This window comes from Dendrobates tinctorius, unplaced genomic scaffold (assembly GCF_039654945.1).
Source record: "Dendrobates tinctorius isolate UK_male_01 unplaced genomic scaffold, ASM3965494v1 ptg000027l, whole genome shotgun sequence".
Taxonomy (NCBI): domain Eukaryota; kingdom Metazoa; phylum Chordata; class Amphibia; order Anura; family Dendrobatidae; genus Dendrobates; species Dendrobates tinctorius.
In genome coordinates this window covers 13,008,971-13,032,716 of record NW_027361695.1, presented here as the reverse complement: position 1 = coordinate 13,032,716, position 23,746 = coordinate 13,008,971, and the positions used below count along the sequence as shown (strand labels likewise).

The 23,746-nt window shown below is 38.6% G+C and overlaps 1 protein-coding gene across 17 annotated transcripts in view; it reads right to left on the bottom strand.

Annotated features, from left to right (window-relative positions):
• Positions 1-23,746, bottom strand: part of CADPS (calcium dependent secretion activator) — a 482,209-nt gene that overhangs the window by 181,963 nt on the left and 276,500 nt on the right. For all 17 annotated transcript variants that reach the window (XM_073569792.1, XM_073569796.1, XM_073569794.1 and 14 more), the window contains exons 10-11: positions 17,571-17,679; positions 17,152-17,364 (exon numbers count right to left, since the gene is read on the bottom strand). In XM_073569792.1, the coding sequence (XP_073425893.1) occupies positions 17,152-17,364; positions 17,571-17,679 (322 nt within the window). The remainder of the gene's footprint in view (positions 1-17,151; positions 17,365-17,570; positions 17,680-23,746) is intronic.

Sequence of the window (23,746 nt, the reverse complement as noted above, 5' to 3'; positions counted from 1 at the left end):
AATCATAGCGAAAAATAATGTGGCTTATTTTGTTGGAAGCGGGGAAAAAAAAACACTTTTGCCCACCACTGAGAAACACTCAGTCTCCTGCTGTGCATGCTGTTACTGTTCTATAGCTCAAGTGGGTAATCTTCTAGGAGATTTCAATATGAAATGTAAGGCTGCAATAAAAGTTCTCTTCAGATACCAAAAGCACAAATGAAACAAGTGCGTACGCCGGCGGAAGAACAACTTTGATAAATGATATGTTCTGGCCATCGAAAGATCTCGAAATTTTTCAATTCAGAAGGCCTTCTGCCATTGAAATATTAAGGCATAAAAAAAAGAAATAAAACAATGTAAAAGAATCAAAAAAGTTTATACAAAAATAATTTTTTGTAAAACAAACAAAGAAACAAAAAAAACCTAAACCCAAAAAATCAATTTGGTAATTTTTTTTTTTTGGGGGGGGGGAGGAGGGAAGTATTAACACAGGAATCTAAGACAACAAAGGATTTACGTACAGTACAAACAGTATGAATAAACAAGAGACACCACATAAGTTTCCTAAACCTGAATATTAGCGGTGATCATGTGATGTTTGATCGGTGAAAAACGACACAAAATAGGTTTTATTTTTTTTCAACGTGAAGAATCGGAAATGACTACTCGATAAAGGGTGAAATAAGGTTATTAGCGATTTCGAGCGGAAGAGAATTTGCTCATTTTTTCATACTCTGTATTTTTCAGCATTTTTTTCAAAAACACTTTGCTACAGGCTGACGCTTCTGCTTTTAGGCTGGCGTTGCGTAACTTACAGGAACAGTCTAAATAAAAAAGTAACTTGTGTGTGTGAGTTCTTTTTTGTTTGTCTTTTTCTTATTAACTTTTTATTCGCGAGAGTTGAACAAAAATTTTTTAGTAAAGGTTAATGAAAAAAAATTTCAAAGTTAATCACAGGAAGAGGGAACAACTGCAAACTGCAAACATTCCATAACAGATATCTGGAGGCCGGAAATAAACACACGGAAGCACACACACAAACATATATGCTTCAAGCATGCTCTTATTTCATTTTTTTTTTTGCAGGGGGAGAAACTCAAACTTTTTTTTATGTTATTTGAATTATTATTTCTACCTAAACAGTGTTCTTTAGGTTTCCAAGCATTGAAAAAAATAAAATAAAATCCAGAAATATTTTTTTTCTTAAATTAACCACTGTATTATGTAATTTATGTTTATTAAAAAAACAATATGTTTAATCATAGACTGACTATCCTATCTTTAAGAGTATTTTAATCATAATTAAATGAAATTAATACTCCAAATATTGAAATGTCAATAAATTGATGTACTAGTGGATCTAAAAAAAGCCTAAGCAAACTTTTTTTAATGATAATTAGTTGTAATATTTACTCTTTAATTATATTTCTGATATATATCAATAAATAATTATATAATACGGTAAATATAAAATATGTATATATTTATTGTGCTAATGGATAAAATATGTACCATACTTAATAATAAAAATAATAATAATATCTATAATAATAATAATAATAAAAAAATCAAACCCTAACATAAATAATAATATTAATATTATTGTGATTATTATTATTAATAATAATAATAATAATAATAATCAAACCCTAACATAAATAATAATAATAATAATAATAATAATAATAATAATAATAATAGTAATCATCATCATAAAAATGAAACCCTAACATAAATAATAATAATAAAAATAATAATGACAATAATAAAAATCAAACCCTAACATAAATAATAATAAAAATAATAATGAAAATAATAATAATAAAAATCAAAATCAAACCCTAACAATAAATAAAGAAAAAAACTAAAAAAATAAAAAGTGACTTGTGCAATTATGAAAAAAAAATGTAATAAATAATATTTTATCATTAGTTAATGTACTGGAAATTAATATTTTATGCACTGAATGGCAATCGTCTCGGAATCGACATTATAAAATGACAACAACAGTATAATAATACAGAGAACAGACGTCATTGGATATGTGTTATACAAAATTTTTATGTTTAATGAGCAGTAATTTCAAAAAATACAGTTCATGGGAACATATGTCAAAAGTAGCATGCTTGTTTTTTTGTGATTTGCGCACATTTTTTTTTCATGCCATTAATGTGGAATGTTATAGTCGGGTTTCATGCTTTTTGGCGCAGGAAGACAAGCCAGATAAATGGAAGGTTATGGCCGGCTCCCCAGATGCCGAAACGCCTGAAACGTCCAAAGTGAATGTAGCAGATACGAGTTGAATCATACAAGAAAAAACATAGCAGTGAGCTGAATGGAGTGTTAAAAGATTTATGTCAAGCAGAACAAACAATCGTCAAGATCTCACAGGATAGCAAATGGTGCAAAGTACTGAGATTTCAATCCAAGATGTCCATTCATTCGTTCTCTCATTCATCCTTTCCCTTTTTTTTTTTTTTTTTTATGGTTGACAATATATCGGTATAAGTTTTTTTTTGAATTCGTAAAAATATAGCAACCTCCAGCATGTTATCATATTGCAGCATTGCTTTGCTGGAGTCCTATTCAGACACCCCAAAAAAGAATATTGTATCTGCTTGAAGAAGTAAGGATAAGATTCTGCCTGCTATCCAAGGGGAATGTAAGCAAAATAAAGGAGAGAAAGAAAGAAGGAAGGAAAAGGAGTATTGTATTCATGGTCGGGAGGGACGTCACCTGCTCCGTCTCATATGGCATTCAAAATACTCCAAGTACATATTTGCCAACTCTCATGACAAGTCTAATGGCCTCTTGGGTATCGCAAAAATAAAATCAAAGGAATAACCATCTAACATCCACAAATTAAGAAAAAAATCAACTGGACCATGAGAGATACGAGAGAAAAAAAAAGTAGGATTCATAGATCATCCACCAATGCTAAAATACGATCGTAACATTCTACATTAAAGGCACTCAACCTCCGGATTGTGATTTTGAAATAAAAAAAATCTACGTTTTTATTTACTATAAATGTTTTATGTCAAACCTAAATATTTTGAGTTACATATTCTATACTTATGGCAATATCTCCTAAATTATTATTATTTTTTTTTTTATATTCTTTATTTTTATTGATTATTATATTATTTGGCACTAGTTTATTATTTATAATACTAAAAATAATATTATATTATTACTAACTTGGCCCTTGGTCGGGGTGCAGGAAATTTTAGAAAAAGCAAGCCGGTCAAATGTAAATGTATTTCATGAGTTGATGAACACAGACAGGTATTTATATATGTAGATTGGTAATACATTAAATTGGTCTGATAAAGAGAGGCCAAATTATTATTCATTCATCTATTTATTGGGTTATTTATTAGATTATTTCCTATATCATTAATTTGTATTATTTTATTAATTATATTATTATTTTTATTTGATCATTTATTTATTTTTATTTTTTTTGTTTTACATTAAATACACATTTTATCATCATCGTGCAGATTTCATTCTTTTGCTAGAGGTGGTGTATTTTTTTTTATCTCAGGTTACGCTTATATTTCCAATAGTTATTTCTGTTTTCGGATTAATAAAAATGGAAAGAGCAAAGATCCAGTACAAGATCCATTCATTTGAAAGAGGACATAAGTTACCGAAAATGTCTTCCGTATGCTTCCTTTCAAGCGGCAATCCATTTTTTTTACATGATCAAAAATTGAAGTCTGCGCAACTTTTTTTTTTTTATCCAGACAAAGAAAAAGAAATCGATCCATTTTTTTTTCGACATTGAAGTCTATGGGACACGGATTGTAATGGATGGTCAACCGTTATGTCTTCTGTAGTGATGAGCGAACGTGCCAGGATAAGGTGTTATCGGAGCATGCTTGGGTGCTAACCGAGTGTCTTCGGCATGCTCGAAAAATATGTTCAAGTCCCCGCGGCTACATGTCTCGTAGTTGTTCGCCAGTCTCAAGACATGCAGGGATGACCTAACAAACAAGCAATCCCTATATGTGTTGTGGCTGTGGACACGCAACTGAAGTGTCTTGAACATATTTTTCGAGCACGCCGAAGTCACTCGGATAGCATACAAGCAAGGCAGGATAACACCTTATCCCAGCACGCTCACTCATCACTACTAGTCATCTGATAACTGATCTGTTTTTTAAAGGCCACGCAAACTCCGGGACTCTTGGCGCTGATATTGGTGGAACGACGTTGGGGCGGCAGGTAAATATATTATTTTTTTATTTTAAGGGGACTACTTCAATTAAGAAGGGATAGTCCAGTTAGTCAACAACCCCTTTAAGGACTGCGTATGCTCAGAACACTTGTGCTCAGAACACTTGTGTTCAGAAACACCCCTAGTACTATGGATCCAAAGTGCACCTAGGTTTTTATTCCATTTGTAACAGATCCAGTTTTCTATAAAAGCGGATCACGCTACAAACGGATGACAACTTACGTGAATAGGTAAGGGGTTATTTTCAAAAAAATTTGTATTAAATTACAAACTTAATTGGTTCCTTCATTTCTAGTTTGAGACGTTTAATAGGGAGCAAAAAAAATACATATTTGTTTCTTAACTGGAAAAAGACAAAAAAAAGGAATATATATATATCTAATATATAAAGCTCAAAGTGTGTGTGTATGTGTGTATGTATGTGTGTGTGTATGTCCAGGATTGGCATCCGCACCGTCGCAGCTACAGCCACAACATTTGGCACAGTCACACGTCTGGACCCCGAGAGCGTCCTAGGCTAAGTTGTGTGGCGAAATTTTAACCCCGCGTGTTCCAATTCACCAAACAATTTTGCCCCTATCTACATACTGGGGAAAAAGTGTGTGCGCGTCAAGCCTCGCCCCTCATTATGATGTCATAATGCCCCTATCTACATAATGGGGAAACAGTGTGTGCGTATCAAGCCCCGCCCCTCATTATGATGTCACAATGGTTGCCATGGTGATGCTGATGTCATCATAGGTTGCAAGCCCCGCCGCTCATTATGATGTCATAATGGTTGACTATGAGATGGAGGATGTGTGATGGGTATATGGGCACTGGACTATGGGATGGAAGATGTGTGATGGGTATATGGGCATGGGACTATGGGATGGAGGATATGTATGATGGGTATATGGGCACGGGACTATGGGATGGAGGATGTGTGATAGGTATATGGGCACGGGACTATGAGATGGAGGATATGTATGATGGGTATATGGGCACTGGACTATAGGATGGAGGATATGTATGATGGGTATATGGGCACGGGACTATGAGATGGAGGATATGTATGATGGGTATATGGGCACTGGACTATAGGATGGAGGATATGTATGATGGGTATATGGGCACGGGACTATGGGATGGAGGATGTGTGATAGGTATATGGGCACGGGACTATGGAATGGAGAATATGTATGATGGGTATATGGGCAGTCGACTATGGGATGGAGGATGTGTGATGGGTATATGGGCACGGGACTATGGGATGGAGGATATGTATGATGGGTATATGGGCAGTCGACTATGGGATGGAGGATATGTATGATGGGTATATGGGCACGGGACTATGGGATGGAGGATAATTATAATTTGTTATAACTAACCACAGTTAGTTACTATGCCCGGGCAGCGCCGGGCTCTTCAGCTAGTATATATATATATATATATAAGCAGGAAAATAAACGGAATGGTTTTGACATTGACAGCTGCGTTAGGGCAGCTTGATTTCGTTCCCTTACTTTTGTAACGCTTTTCATGCCAAGCTACAACAACTATTCTTATGATTCACTTAGTTCTAATTTAGTTTAGGGTTTAAGCGAATAATGTGCCACAAAAGGCAAAACATATATTAGTTTCTGATGAGATTGACTTTTTCACAGGTAAACTGTGATGAAAAAAAATCAGTATGCCGAAGCAGCGGGTTATGGAAACGTTTCATAAAACCATTTGGGGTTTTCTAAATTAAGAATTAAAAATTGCTTTTGAAATTTAGAATTGAAAAATAGAGAAGAAACAAAAAAAGGAATTTTTACGTAGAAAATGACGCTGTTATAGAGCTTTTACTCCATTCGACTAGGATCCAAAAATGTCTAAAAGGTCAAGAGATGCTTTGGACGTTTTTGACAACCCGAAACAGATGTCTTTCGAATTATATGAGTCATGTAAAAAAGCTGGCCACAAAGAAATCTGGACCATCTGGTGTCAGATTAGCGGAATTTACTAGCCATTCTCATTATTCTTTTTTGTAGGGATTTTTCATTCTTTTTGCTTTTTGAGGGCTGATTTTGAGGTTATGTGTAGGCATTGGATTTTAGTTCTTATATATTAGGGGGTCTGTTGGGTGACAACTATGACCAACTAGGCACGTTATAACTTATCCATGGGATAAGTGATTACTTACTGATGATCATGGGTCCGACTGACGGGACCCCAACTGATCTGAAATATCCTGTTAGAATGGAGCACCATTTGTTACCTATGGCTCTGCCAGAGATAGCCAATATAGCTATCATCCCGTCCCACGGACAGTGAGATGGTGGCACACATGCAAGACAACATGTGAGCTCCTCATGTTGAATTCAGTGGGGGGATGGGGGGGACTATCATCAAAAATTATTCTAATGTTTGGTTAAATTGTTTTTTTTTGTGTTAATTGTATTTGTGGAAACAAAAATTCACATTACAACATATAGTTAAAAAAAATAGAAATCTTGTAATTTTCATGTTGTCCACTGGGGATTTTTTAAATTCTAACTTCCTGCGGTTTCTGGAAACAACACACGTACATTAACCACAATGAACAGACTCTGACCCAATATTTTCTATTGAAGCATCTAATGAGTATGTGAAAAATTATGAAGGGAAGGGGAGCTCTGACATCACCTATTGTGACAGGTGTATCTTATGTTATAAGCGGTGTTTAGAGGGGTTTCCTGTCATTGTAATACTGTCTGTGATGACAAGGAACCTGTTGAAAACTCGTCCTCAAAGAACAGGAAGCATGAGTCTAAAACAGCCTCAGTGGACAGTGTGAAAATTGCAAGATTACCATTTTTTTTAATAAAGTTCATAGTATTAAAAAAAAACATTTCCACTTTTTTTTTCAAATGCACATAACTCAAAAACCTGACTTAAACATGAGATCATTTATTCGTGAAGGCTTCCCAGCCATTTAGCTTTTATGAATAAATTGATCAGATTAGAAACAAAGAAATAACTTGCAAATTTGATAAGATGTACAAAACAAATTGTAATCTCCAAAATGCTGTAATGTTACCCAGACAAGGACTAATACAAAAATAATATAGGGGTGAGCAAAGGATCTAAGGTTGAGGTTTAGCATTCTGCCTGATTGTATCTTGGCTCCATTTACAACCATGTAGTGGTTTCTTTTGTAACTGGAAGCCTCAATGCAGTATGGGAGCCATTGATCATTGGGCTGCAGCAGCATCTGATAGACTCTTTGACCCATCACGATGACAGTTTGATTCTGACAAGTTGGCTATAGTTTTGATTAAACCTCTGAGGAAGCCTCACGGTGATACATGTGGGAGCATGCGGAACCCCTACTTCCTCTAGGGTTTCTGTGCTGTTATGTTTTATTTGTTTGTTGGCGCAAGTACACTTTACTTCTTGATTTTGGATTTCATATTAATTCTGGTTTTTGAACTTCAACTTTAATACATGCATATAATTTGTTGCACTACATAATTGCACTTTATGCTGTCTGGCACTTACATATTTTCTTGTAATGGCGAGGGACCTTTATGATCAGGAGATAGGGTGAAATTCTGGCCACTAATCAGGGTGGGCAAGTTTGATATTTGTGTTTTTTTTAGATGTGTTTTTATGTTGTTTCCTTGTATTTTGCATTGAAGCTTTAATTAAATAGTATTTTTCATGATACCCACTATTGTCTATGTGGTCTTTTCTTTTGGTGCATGTTTTTTTGCAATGCGAGCATGTGGCACCTAGACATTACATGGGGGGTGTGCCTGTCGATTTGGTACATGTCCATCATTTTGTTTAGAAAAAGGTGCGGCATGTCATTCAGAATAACAGAGCTTCTGATGCAAATATGAACGTAGGGCAAAATCATCGTTTTATGCCATTTTAATGTGCATGGAAGTTCAATGGGTCATGCATTACTTTAGAGTCTTACTATTTTTGTAACATTGTAGCTTTAAGAAAGAGAAATTATTTTCAGAGGAAACAAAAAGACTGTGAAGAAATAACGTTAGGAAGAACCTAAACTGTTGGGTTATTCCCATGTTAGCAAGTTATCACCTATCCAAGGGTAGTCAACTATCTACAGCAGTACCAAATAGAATCAAGGGAGCAGTGGTGCACATGTTCGACCATTGATTCAACCAAATGAAGCACCTTAGAGACCTATTCTCGGGGGATTGGTGGTCGTCTCAGAGGAGGGATCAGTGAGTTATCACCTATCCACCGGTAGTCAACTATATACAGCAGTACCAAAGAGAATCAATGGAGCTGTGGTGCACATGTTCGACCATTGATTCATACAGATGAAGCACCTTAGAGATCAATTCTTGGGGAATTGGTGGTCATCTCAGATGTGAGATCAGTGAGTTATCATCTATCCACCCTATCCACCGGCAGTCAACTATCTACAGCTGTCCCATCGAGAATCAAGGGAGCTGTGGTGCACATGTTCGACCATTGATTTATCCAGATGAAGCACCTTAGAGACCAATTCTTGGGGGATTGGTGGTCTCAGAGGTGGGATCAGTGAGTTATCATCTCTCCACCAACAGTCAACTATCTACAGCAGTACCAAAGAGAATCAATGGAGCTGTGGTGCACATGTTCGACCATTGATCCATCCAGATGAAGTACCTTAGATACCAATTTTCAGGGAATCGATTGGTGGTGGTGTCAGAGGTGGGATCAGTGAGTTATCACCTTTGTTAGGTATAGGAGATAACTTGCTTAAATGAGAATAACCCTTCAAAGTTCTGTCCACACTACAGATAATGAAATCTGACTGCCCCAAGTAAATAGGGTTCATTGAACATTGATAGTACCCATCACACTACAGACCTGACACTGCCTTAAAATGCCAACAGGGAAATGATACAACATTCATCATTAAGGAAGAGTCAGACGGCCGTATAACTTGGACAAGGATTGCATTGCAAAGCTTGGACTGGCCGGCGGCGCTCCCAACCTGAGCGTGACCACTGCATAGAAATACTTGCTGTCATGCTCAGGTGGGGAGAGCCGCCGGCCAGTCCGAGTTCGAGTTATAAGGCCGTCTGACTGGTAAGGTTAGGGTGCCTTTAATGCCATGTTCATGACACTAACTATTGAAAGTTACTGGCATGTAAGTTATCTCATCCATGCGGCTCATTGAAAGCACCACTGACATTTACAAACAGATTAAATAAAGACAAAATGTGGCAGAAAATGGGAAAAAAATGCATCTTTCTGTTGCAGTGCAAGATGATCTGGTCACAAGCATTTTGCAATCCATGGGATGTAATAAGAGAATAATAAAGAAAATAAAAATAATGATGTAAAGATAAACGAAAAAAAACCCACATACACACAAAACCCCAAAAAATATATAAATAATAATAATAAAAAAATAATAATCTAGATCAAAAGCATCGTATGATGCTGCAGTACAAGCCAAAGAGAGAAGGCAATTATGCAAACATCACATGCATCCTAATTTCAGTATGGAAACTTACAATTCAAACCTAGATTTAGGAAGACATGAAAATTTTGACTACAAATCTAAACATGAGAAAAGTTTAGAGAGAGAGAGAGAAAGAGAAAAAAAAGCACACTGCGTATGTCAGATAATCTGGACAGATTATCTGAGCTGTGCCATCTATAGGGAAGCACTTACCCTTCAGTCCAGCTAGAAGTTTGCAGGGTAAGAAGAAACAAACCAGAACAACATAAAGACTCAGGAAAGCAGACAGGGGCCCCAGTTTAGCAAAGTTAAGTACTAGGGTTCAGGCAAAGAATGAAAAAGAAAACCTTCAGAAAACTTTTTGAATTTCTAATCAACTTTTTTTTTATTTTCTTTTTTTTGTAATTTTTTTATTGTTTTAACATCATTAAAAAAAAAACCATTATCTAGAGTAAAATATTTAGCAGAAGTGCCTGTTCATTCCATATAGGTAAAAAAAGGCATTAGAATATAAGAGAGGATCAAACATGAATGTGAAAATCAAGTTATAGAGCATTTTACTTTAAAGGGAAAAAAAATAATAATAATAGATATATATTGGATTTTTTTTTTCAATGATATTTCTGGGCATGTGTTTGATTGAATGTTCTACTGCGACAGACAGGACAGACAGTAGGTGCTTGCAGACAGGTGGTCACTTTTATGAAGCTTACGGTAGGCAATAGGCTTGCGTTTTTTTTTTCCAATGACATCCCATAATGTGTCATGGATATAATTTTTTTTTAAAATATATATATATTTTTCTATTTAAATATACAGATAGATAAAAAGACACAAGACAGAAAATAAAAAGAAGTAGGGGAGGCATTAGATTGGTTCTTAATTAGCCAAATAAAAGTGATTTGTGGAATCACACAGATGAATGAATAGCAGGGTCTAAGTTTTAGATCTTAAATGCAAAAAATGAAGTCCACCCTGAGTTTCAGAGCTGCCTTGGTGTCCATCTTAACTGGAGTCATCGAGAGTCTCTAGTAGACCTGAAGAAGGACACACAATTTAGATGTTGGGGATCTAGGACCATCTATTGACCACCCTCTCGCGTTCCCCGTAGACAGCTCTGAAAGAGAGAGCGAACCTATGTCTTTCTCTGCAATATAACACATGTTGAAATGCTCGGGGGGGCTGGGTTCCAGGAGAGAAGCTTTGTCTATGGTTCTAGGTTCCTCTAGACACACAAAAAAAGATACATCTAAATATATATGTACAAGATATACTAGACAGATAAAAAGGACAAGGAAATTCTAGTTTTAGAAACAAATAAAAGGAACATTGATATCACCTTACCTGTCTGAAAAGAAACAAAAAAAAAAATTAAGAATCTCAAAATGCAATGCTGGATTTTTACGTTACATTTTACAGAAATTTTTGAGATTTTCACACATCGATTTTCCGTCCAATTAGATTGTAGGAATTATTAAGCCTACACTGAAAAGGTTAATAAAAAAATTGTTGGCCCCATCCTACTTTCTTCGTTACCATTTCCAAAAGAAAGGTAGGAGAGTTTAGTAAATTAGAAACAGATTGACACCACGGCAAGAGATTGGAAGTGACTTATTATGGCATTGGCGTATGTACTCAAGTCATGAGGACCCATGGGAAGAGACAAGGGACTGGTTCATTTTCAGCTGACCTAAGGATTACGCCAGTGGTAAGGGATGGTTAACCTACGAGATATTCTATAAAGTAGGGTGTTTGGCTCACAAAACTCCTATTCATATACCCTTCTGGTGCACATAGATGTAATAGATGAGCTGGAGGTGATCACTTTATGGGGAACCAGTGTGCAGATTGGAAGGAAGAGAACTGTCACTCTAGTGCCACCTACATGTATCAGTCCCGTAAATCAATGTCTGACCCATAAAAAAGCCATGAAACATGATTATTACTAGAGATATTAACCAAATCAGACCCAGTTATAGACAGCTTAACCCATCTGTAAATGGGTTCAAAACAGCCATCTACAATAGGGAGTCCGGTTCGGATAATATGATATACCTACTCATGTTTCATGGCTCTTTTATAGGTAAAATGTTGCCTTACAGGTCAAATATACAGATTTTTTTTCCTTCTAGGAGAGAGCTAATTTGCAAGTATATTTCCCATGGTAAACCGCCTATAAGATTCCATACACCGGCTGTATCTTGCCAAAGGGTAATCCATGAGTTCTCGAAGAACAATGGGGACTGGAAACTGTTTCTACCAAACTTGGACCTACTTGAGGCCAATTTCAAATTTCCATCCCTCTATCAGACATGTGTCCTAACAGCTTAAGGTACCCATACACTTTAGACTCTCGTCTGGCCAACAGCCATCGCTCCTGACTCCCCTATATGCATGACCGCTTGGCTCAGTTGAGTGTTTATGAAAGACATTTTCTAAGACTTGAAACTGCCCCATCGTTAACTCCCGTGACATTATATGTTGGGAGGGCCACATACACATCGGATTCTTGGCTAATTCCACTTATATTTATGACTTAAGCCAAATGGCGATCAGCGGGGAACCCAGTGGTTGGACCTCCACCAATCTTAAAGTTATCTGCTATGCTATTGATAGGCAATAACTTTTTCCAACTGGAATACCCCTATAACTTCTGTTTCACAGTTATCTGTACTCCTACCATGCATTACGCTATGGTTATAGGAAACAGGGATGATTGGGAAATTAGCTTCATCAATAATTGGAGATGGAGACACCATGTTAAGCCTTCCATTTACATTAGATTAATGTTGGTCGATATTCACGAGATCAGACGATAGTCTATTGTATATGGGGGCACCAGAGAATTGATTTTCAGGTGATTTAATGGTCCGGCATGTGTGATTTTGGACAGATAGTTCTTTTATTCTACTGGAGATAAACCGTAGCCCTCTCATAGAGAACATAGGAGCACTTGACCGAGTGATCGCTCCTGATTATGGGAGGTCCGGCTGAGATGGCTGCCAAATAAATGAGAGATTATTCGACCATTTAATAATGTGCATGACGAGCTTAACTCAAAATCAATACAAGATCAATAAAGAAAAGTAGTTACATAGTCACTCCAAAAAGTAGAGTTTGCTTTGAATGATTCATGTGCAGTGTCAATAGTAGATATATTGGTGTGGATGTGCATAGACTTCGATAAATGCAATGGAAATGTTCTTTCCCCTGGGCATAGATTATGATAGTAAATAAAGATGCCTATGTCTGAATACAGTACATATTAGCCGGCATGCACTTTCGAGCATCACTGGAGATGAAGATTTGATGGCTTCATCAAGAATAAAAGCACCGACACCTAGCGGAGCCTAATTGGAGGTAGGGTCATAAGAGCAGGCAGTGTTTAGAGAACGGGGCGTGAGAAGGAGAGGGCTTCAAGTCCGTGTGTGTGGGCTTGGATATCACAATGTAAACTTAACTCTCTGGCAGCCAAACTCAAGATAGTTTATATTATGCAGGGCAGTGATTTATGAAGGGGGGGATTAATAGATTCTAGAAATAAAACTGGAAGAGTAAAAACATTGTAAAGAAAAAAGGAGCACTGGTATGGAAAGGAGCTAAGGGATGAGTCCTCAATATGAGGTCGGTCAGGATCCAACACTGCAGCCAACTATGCAGAGTGCACAGAGCAGGATCAGCACGGCGCAGTACACTTTGTAGTGGCCGTTCTTGGGTCCTGCAGCTCAGCTTCCATTCATTTCAGAAGGAGCTGATCTAGTTGTCTACACTCGGCCGAAGCTGGATGAGCCATGTATCTGTTGATAATGACTTATTCTAAGGGATCGCGCCCAAGGTCTTATTTTCGGTCCATGCACGATTCAACAGAACATCAGATCGCACTTGCAATTCCATGGGACGGGCACATGTCCAATTTTTTTCCTCAGACAGCAAAGGGAAAAAAATCACTGCATGTCCAAGTTGGACCTGATATGCCGATCACCCGCAGGAATGCAAGTCTATGAGTCTGTGGAAAACATTTGATTGCACATGGATGACATATGAGTGCTGTCCAATTTTCATGGACTGCCAGAATGCAGAAGATGGAGATTTTTTTTCCCGTCACACTGTGATCACTCTTTGATTAGAGTTTGATCAGAGCGTGATTTGTACAATTGGTCCAATTCTCTCGGATGAGGGCATACACGGTTGTCTGCACCTGCCCTAAAACTTGGATATTCATTTGTAATTCCTGGAATACCCCTTTTAACTTACTTATGATATACCCATAGGTTACATGAAAGAAATTGTGTTATTGTACAAGGGACACCTTACTCATAATTTAAATTGTAACTTTTATTTACTTGTCTTGTGGCATTTGCTGTTGTTTTTTTGAGCCAAATTCTTCCAACAAGGTTCTCAAATTTGGCGCAAAATCAAAAATGCTTTTTTTTTATGTTTGTCCTTAACTTTTTTTTTAACAACTTTTTAAAGCCAAAAGTCACAAATCTTTTAAAGACTTGCACATCGCCTATATAACAACGCACAAAACTGAAAACTTCTACAGCGGAAGAAAAGAAAGTGACATTTGGAAAAAGTTGCATTTCGTGATTCTGGCTAAAAGATCTAGATGTGTAAATCTGGCGAGGAAAAATGAAAAAAAAAAAGACTTAAAAAAGAAAGATGCCGTAAAAAAGAAAGGCAACTCAAAGAGTGTCACAAATGCTAAAGTCATTAAAAAAGGAGCAAATTACTCTAGAAGAAAAAACTGTAGAAACAGCTGTGATGAATCGGGGGGAAATGTTTAGAAGAAGAAGTAGTGGGGATAAAAGTTGAACCTTAACCCTGGAGGCTAAGAGAGTCCAAAAGTGTTTTTCTGTCTGAAATGAGAAGATCAGTTCTGGGGTTGGTGGAAACGATTCCCATAAACCACATCGGTAATCTTTGGCCATTGGATGGGAGCCACGAAAGACGCCTCTTACCTCCCAACATCTGCACCTGTATTTTGATTAGCCGGCCTGGCGTGATGTCATATGTACTGCAGCTATGATATCACGCCAGGCCAGCTAATCAAAAAATGAGTCACAGATGCTGCCAGGTAAGTGGTGGTTTTGAGCACTCCCATCCAGAGGCCACAGATTGCTGACGTGGCCGATGGATCTGGTCGATTTGCACCGACTCTAATCGATACTTTAGATTTGACGTTAGGGCCCAGACTCATCCAGTTACGCCTGTAATAATTGATGTTTATTCTAAATATGATTACCTTTATTGGCACCTTCTCAACTTGGAGCAATTAGTGGTCCCACATGGGAAGGATTTTGCATGTGTGATGTTTTGCATTTGACCGATCTGACAGCTTCAGGCAATCTCAGGCCCCAATAGGCGCCTTTGAACTAAGCAACACTTTCCACTATTTTTGCTTTCTGAGCGGTAAATGTACTGTACAGCTTTCGTTCTGCCGACAGACAGTCATCTATTAACTTTACCTGGAGGACTCAAGTGTCTGGTAAACTACATAGTCAGGGGTGCCGGTGTGAATCGATGTACTTAGCACCTTACTAAACATGGGAACGACTGACTGTAGAGCTAGATAACAATGTGCTTTGCAAAGGGAGAGACTGAGCACCTGGGTCTCACACTTTCTTACAGAAGAGATGGCGGAGGAGGTGCATGTAGATACCGGCATTAGGTACGTTCAATGGAAATGCACTGCATTAGCGAAAGAGCGGAAAAATCCAGTATTGCACTTTCAGATAAACAACATTTCACACCATCAGTTTTACATTCAGAGTTATCTTGCTGGAAATGCAACTGCAATAGATAAAAAATGTAAAATAATTGACGGGTATTGTATACAGCATATGACGTACAATATACTTCAGGTTTATTACGAAGGCTTAGTTGATTAATAGATGCATAATGAGATCAGCCATGCATTGCGCATTGGTGCTATTCACTAGAGCCATAGCTATGGGGGATGCAGAGGTAGCAGTTGCACCCAAAGTCCTGATGCCTAAGTGTGTCAATGGTCCCTGTGCCACATATGAGGATACCTGTATTATAAATGGTAACGTGGGCTCTTTTACAGATTTCCATTGGGGTCTAGGAGCTGTAAGTTACCCTTCTCGTATTAACCTACAGAAGTGGATAAATTGGTAATATAATTGAGTAATATAGGGCAAAGGGTACTCAGGTAGAAGGATAAGTGATACTTTCCAGATTGGTGGGTGTCCGACCTCTGGGACCTCCATCGATCATCAGAATGGTCGCATCTTTATCCCCCTTTAGAATAAAACTGCAACTCCATTCATTCCTTACGGGTCTGTTGGAGAAAGTCGAATGCAGCACTCCAGCTATGGAAATGTGGATAAAAGTACCCTGTTCTGTTGATAGTTGGTGGTCCTACTTGTTGGACCCCCATTAACCTAGAAGTTATCACATAACTTGTGACTAGCTGGTAAGCTCTACTTACTAGAATACCCCTTTGGTGGGACATGCTTGACTTCCTTTCCACCAATCTTCATAATTATGGCTTTGGAAATGGGATAGCAGCTAGAGAAGCATCCCCACCATATCTATCTACTATGTATGTAGGTGGTCTGTGACTCATGGTTGTGTTGGTCACATAAGAACTTAGAAGGGGTTGTCAGCTGGAGCTCTAGGGTCCGGTTGCCTTCACCAAAGAACCATTGTTGCTGAGAAGCACTCAGATCTTGCTCAAAGTTGGAAATCTCAGATGGAGACTCCTCTTTTTACAACATCCCTTTGCCCTTTATGAAACAACCTCTTTAAAGAAAAATGATCTAGGTAAGGCAGGCAATGATTGTTTGGGGTTTGGATAAGAAGAATTCACCAAGGATGGAAATACAATGCTAAACAGGCCTTCATTAATGGTTGTAGAAAACAATTGCCCATCTTGACCTAAGGCCATAACTGTGGGGAAAGCTGGAAGGGGATATGTCTGTGTTCCTGGTGCCAGTAAACCCTCTACAAAGGTCAAAGCTAGGGAAGAAAACTAAATCTCTACTGTACACTTAAATAGTTAATCCCAATATGAAAGCATGGTGGGTACAGGATCTCATTGAGGACATCCAGCCAATGTAGGTTGTCTTACAGGCAATGGAAGGTCCTTCCTTCTCGTTAACCTTGCATAGCTCTTTATTTTACAATCCCCCGAGTAGGCCAAGTCCTGGCTAGTCCAGTCCCTTTTGCTATTGGGTAATGATACTACATTGTTTACAAACATGGTGGAAAGGAATTGACCTAAGAGTCGTTAAAAGGGCAAGAGCTCGGAGAAGCGAATATTGAACCATTCTTGGGTTGGTTTTGTAAGCAACCTGACAACTATAGACTAAAAAATATACAATGGGATAGGTAACTGAATGAAGCAGAGCAATGCATCACTGATCTCTCCTAGAAAAAATATCTCAACTTCTTGGAGAAAAGAAGACATGAGATAAAAGTATTCATCCTGGTTATTACACACCACCCCTATCCGTATACTTACAGAACTGTGATATTGGCGCATCAAGTTGCGGTACGTTTCCTCCCTTGGCGTTAAGTTTCTGAACCTGAGTCGGAGGCACAGGTTTATGTGATTGGCCAGTTGCTCTGTACATCGCTTGGACCCACAAAATTCTGTCTTGTTCGTCGTCGCTTGCAAAGATCACGGTATCGCCTTCTTTGACTGCATTGAAGAATGATCGGCCGCCCTCTAGGCCTGACAAAACATTACAGAGCAACCAAGTAAAATACGCAAACAATAGAATTCACGCACAATGAATATTTGAATGTTTGGCAGTTTTGGGTGTGAAATTGATAGTTGTGTGAGGTCCTCTTGTGTACAACGGTCATTGCTTTACGGAGCCCTTGTCTTAAAGTATTGTCCCCCAACCCCGTGAACCAGTCGACCATTTCTCTACTTACCTGGCTGTGGATCTGTGTAGTCCACGGTGTACCCATCCAGTTGAAGGAGCTCCTGCGGTTCTGCTTTTTTCTCTCTGTAACTGCACATGGCGAATGTGTATTGGCTGACCTGGAAACCAACATCACATCATGACTCTACTGATAATACAGGAGAAAAAGAAGAACACGAGAAAGCTTTGCGCAGGTACACCATCAAGCTTAACATAAGGGTCCAGCAAAGGGGAATTTAACCAGAAGGGTTCATCCTATACCCATTTTAGGGAATCGTGATTTAATAAAAGAAGGTCTTCATTTTGGGCTTCCCTTAATTAGTCGGAGGCAAGAGGTCAAAGATTAATGTTCTGATAGGAGAACATGTCTTGGACTTCGATGGTCACCACACAATTTTACATTTCTCCTGTAGGGTTGCAGCAGGGAAATGAAGCGTTAGGCCTGTTTCACACATCAGTTTTTTGGCATCAGTCAAAATCCGCCAATTTCTGAAAAAAACGGATCCACCAAAAAAGGGGCAGATCCGTTTTTTTCCCCAATAGACTTACATTAGTGGCGGATCTTGACTGATGGTCGTCCGTCACACCCGTTTTTTGACAGATCCGCCAATATTTTAGCATCTCCCGGGCGGATGAGATGGACTCTGCAATGTTTTTTTGTTGTTGACGGTCTGCTATTTTCAACTGCGCAGGCCCGGCAGCTTTTCTCCGGGAACATTTTTAACCCTGAATGCCGTTCTAGGATCGTGAAAAATTCTCTCTCTCTCATCCTTTGCCGGATCCGTCAAAACAACGGTCCGGTGGCACACGTTGATGTGAGAACGGAGACGAATCCGTTTTCCGCCATTTTCGCGGATTGCAACTGACATCAGAAACGTATGTGTGAAACAGGCCTTAGATGTTAGGATCGAAGCAGATTACCGCAGAATTCTGGGAGAGGTGTTTGGGCAACTCTTCTAACAAAAATGTATTGTGATAGCATACAATCCGATTGAGGATGGTTGAAAGATCGAGAAGTATATGTGGCCATTGTATGGATTTTAAGGGGCCATAAAACTGCTTGAAAATGTTGCAAAAGTTTTGTACGACTCGTAGATGTGTCAAATTCATAAATTCATGTCTTATTCCAGCGCACAATACATCAAGATTGGTGTGAAAAACATCAGTCTTGATTAATCGAGGCATACAATGTTAAACAGACCTGAAGAAGCTGTGTACTTACTTTGAAAACTTACTTACTTACTTTTAAAACTAATGTCAGAATGGCAAAATACTGTAAACCTGATAATGAATTGAGTATTTTATGAGTCCAGCTAAAGCGGGAGAGAGCTCATGAGCCTGAGTTTGTTCAATTTCCTCCCATCAGGCCTGACAGCTGCAGCTTGTTGGATTTCCGCAGCAACAGGGAGGAGGTCCACTAATGTGCAGCTGGTACTGAGCAGTGTTAGATCTCAGCAGTGACAGGGAGGAGGTCTACTGAGGTGCAGCTGGTACTGAGCAGTGTTAGATTTAGCAGCAACAGGGAGGAGGTCCACTGAGGTGCAGCTGGTACTGAGCAGTGTTGGATATCAGCAGCAACAGGGAGGAGGTTCACTGAGGTGCAGTTGGTACTGAGCAGTGTTGGATCCTAGCAGCAACAGAGAGGAGGTCCACTGAGGAACTGTAGGTCAGGCAAAGCGACAGCAGAGAGGTGGGAAATTGAGGAGCTGTCAAGCTGATTAGGTGGATAGAAAGGGAGTTCAAACTTTCAAAAAGAATTAAACAGCCATTCTGACATGAATTAGCAAGTTAAGAACATTAGTCTCATTAGGTCTAGAAGACTGATGTAATATTGGATCTACGCTGTTTGTTTAGTGAAATCATTCCACAGATCCACTCGGATAGAAGTGTTCACCATCGGCCGCCTGTCTACAAATGTCTTGAGAATTCCACCAACAGTTGCAAATCATATTTGTTATATCCATTTGTATAAGAGAACTTTTCTGTACAGTGGTTGGAAGATGAGCGCCCTACTGTATAGTAGACATCATGCGATAGTTTCCTACTATCATAATAATGAATACATGTAAAGAAGTTTCCGCAGCTCTCTGTTCATGGTGAAGGAAATGACCTTGTAATTAACCATAAACTTGTCTCGTGAAAATTCCCTCATGACTCCATGATGAAGCTGTCTTCAAGGTGCTCGATCCCTAACATAAACAGATGCGAACTACTTATGTGTTAATACAAATCTGGGATATTCCGTCTTGGAAAAACATATTTTCTTTATTTATGCTACCAAAGAAACACATGTTTTTGCAATTAAAAGTATCACTTATTAATATTATTACTATTAACACTTAGATGGCTACTATACTATCTCTGTGTATGGGAAATATGAAAATGGCTTCACTTGTCATATTATCTATCTATCTATCTATCTATCTATCTATCTATCTATCTATTAATCTATTATCTATCTATTTAGCTCTTATCTATCTATCTATCTATCTATCTATATCTATTATCTATCTACCTATTATCTATCTATCTATATATTATCTGTCTCTCTATCTATCTATCTATCTATCTATCTATCTATCTATCATCTATCTATCTATCTATTATCTATATATCTATCTGTCTATCTATTATCTATCTATCTATTATTTATCTATCTATCTATTATCTATCTATCTATTATTTATCTATCTATCTATCTACCTAGTATGTATCTAGTATCTATCTACAGTATCTATCTATCTATCATCTATCTATCTATCTATCTATCTATCTATCTATCTATCTATTATCTATAAATTATCTATCTATCCACATATTATCTATCTACCTATTATCTATCTATCTATCTATCTATATATCTATCTATCTATCTATTAAATATCTGTCTATCTATTTATCTATCTACCTATTATCTATCTGTCTATCTTTCTATCTATCTATCTATCTATTATCTATCATCTATCTATCTATCTATCTATCTATCTATCTATTATCTATCTACCTAGTATGTATCTATTATCTATCTACAGTATCTATCTATCTATTATCTATCTATCTATCTATTATCTATCTGTGTATCTATTATCTATCTATCTATCTATTTATCTATCTATCTATCTATCTATCTATCTATCCATCGTTACAATCTCTAATCCTCTTTACTCTTTTCTTGTCATCTCCTCCTTTATCTTGTAATCTGATGATCAGACGATCGCCCCCCTGTGTGACCGCTCTGACCCCGGACCTCGCACTGATTTCTCTTTGTCCTAAATATTGTTCCCTCGCCCAGTTGATACACTGAATCGGGTTTGTTCCGCCATTATTGATACATGTTGGTGGTAAAGTGACAATTTGTTATTCCAAGTCGTGCTCACATCTGACTCCAAGAAGCTCTGAAGACTCGTCATTCCCATGAGACAAGCGGCGGAGTGACACCTTGTCACAAACAATGCCGGTTTGACTAGTAGGTGCCAGTCATATGAAGGCAGAGCCGAGTGATCCCTGCCGCGGCTGTCATCAGCGCTGTAAATGGCAGCTTTCACTCCTGAGCGTTACCATTTTCCTGACACGATACACTCAATGTCAGGGAGATGACGGCGGCCCTGTCGGCTGCGGGGGGCTGTGTCAGGCACTAGAATGGCCTCCAGGACGCAGCCAGGCTCCATCAAAACCCAGCTTGAATTTTTAGCATTTTATAAAATCTGGAAGGAGACTGTTAGAAAGCAAAGGATTCTCCGAGCCGCGGGCCAGGAACTCACAGGGAAATTTACTGTCAAATGATTTCAAAATGACTTTGTTAAGGTTGTGTCACATTCCGCTTTCCTTACATCATTTTATTGGTTTGGACATTTTTTTTTGACCCCCCTGGAATAAACCTTAGATTTGAACATTTGTTTTAAATACTTATGTGCCAACGCGTCTTAGGAGAATACGGGAAACGAAATGCAAATTCGGATCTGGAGAAGGATGAAGGATATTATGTTAGACATGATGGATTCCGGAATACAGGACAACACCGGTGTCTGATAATTAATGGCAGCACGCCGCGACATATCACTGGCCCACGATCTGTAAGGTATACTCATTGTACAGAGCGCTAGGCATGTGGCCCCCTCTAGTGGTCGACCAAGGTAAAGGATTAGTCATGTGCTCTACTTTAGGAGAATATTCATAGATTTATAGGTCTGTGACTTATTATATAGCACTATATACACACACACATATATATATACATGTATACTACATGGACAAAATCACAGGGACACACGTCTTAATCATTGAATTCAGATTATTCATCCAGTCCCATTGCCCCCGGTGTATAACATCCGGCCCCTCACCCCCGGCATATAATATCCAGCCCCTCACCTTCGGTGTAAAACATCCGGCCCCTCACCCTGCCCGGCATATAATATCCAACCTGTCACCTCTGACGTATAACATCCGGCTCCCAATTTATAACATATGGCACCGTTGCCACCGGTGTGTAACATGCAGCTCCTCACCCCACAGCATATAATATCCAGCCCTTCACCTCCCATGTATAACATCCGGCCTCGTGCTACCGGTTTGTACCATCCAGCCCCGTTGCCCACCCTGTGTATAACTGGAAGCTTTTATAGCTACAAAGCACTGACTGCACATTGATATCTATGGGTGTAGAGTGGGAGGTCAGAGAATCTCTGGTAGGTGTAATGTTGAGGGGGCACATACTTTTGCCATATAGCGTATACATTTATAGGTACATATAGATACATGTAGATAGATAATAGATATATACAGTAGTATAATTAGATTATGATGGGCCCTGGTGCAAAATTTGGACCTGGATCTCCATGCCCTCCATGCTGCTTAGATATATGGGTCCTTGTAGAGTTCTAAATAATTTAAGGACATACCAGTTGCCCCCTCCCCATTATGCAGTAATGTCCCCCATCCTGGGTCCATCCCGGTATATACAGCTCTGGCAAAAATTAAGAGACCACTGCAAAATTTTCAGCTTGTCTGATTTTTCTCTTTATAGGTATATTTTTGAGAAAAAGGTAAATTGCTCTTTTATTCTATATGCAAATTGCCTCTTTAGAGGGAAAGAGGACTTGAACTCTATAGCGCTACCTGTTGGAAGCAGCGATCCTACAAGTCACAATCAACCCTTTAACGAGTCTTGTAATATGACTTAGGATAAAATCAGAATCTCAATCTTTTATTCTATAAACTATTGACAATAGGTCTTCGAATTTCCAAGCACTAAATTTTGTATTTATTTTCAGAAAATGAGAAATGGTCAAAATAACAAAAAAAATGCGGTGCTTGCAGACCTCAAATAATGCTATTAAAACAAGTTCATAATCATTTAGAAAGAACAATACTAATGTTTTAACTCAGGAAGAGTTCAGAAATCAATATTTTGTGGAATAACCATGATTGTTATTCACAGCTTTCCTGCGTCTTGGCTGCTTTCCACCAGTCTTTCACACTGTTTTTGGGTGACCTTATGCCACTCCGGGTACAAAAAAGTTTTTCTTTGTTTGATGGCTTGTGATTATCCATCTTCCTCTTGATTACATTCCAGAGGTTTTCAATGGGGTTCAGGTCTGGAGAGTGGGCTGGCCATGACAGGGATTTGATGTGGTGGTCCTTCATCCACACATTGATTGACCTAGCTGTGTGGCATGGTGCATTGTCCTGCTGGAAAAACCAGTCCTCAGAGTTGGGGAACATTGCCTGAGCAGAAGGAATCAACTGTTTTCCAGGATAACCTTGTATGTGGCTTGATTCATACGTCCTTCGCAAAGATTTACTTGCCCACCAATCCTCCACCAAATTTCACAGTGGGTGCAAGACACTGTGGCTTGTACCCCTCTCCAGGTCTCCATCTAACCATTAGACGACCAGATAATGGGCAAAGCTGAAAATTAGACTCCTCAGAGAAGATTACCTTTCTCCAGTCCTCTATGGTCCAATCCTTATGGTCTTTGGCAAACTTCAGCCTGGCTCTCCTTTGCTTCTCATTGATGAAAGGCTTTTTTCTAGCTTTACATGACTTGAGCCCTGCCTCTAGGAGCCTGCTACGAACTGTTCTTGCCGTGCACTTAACCCCAGCTGCCATTTGCCATTCCTTTTGTAGGTCACTTGATGTCATCCTGTGGTTGCTGAGTGACATTCGAATAAGATGACGGTCATCGT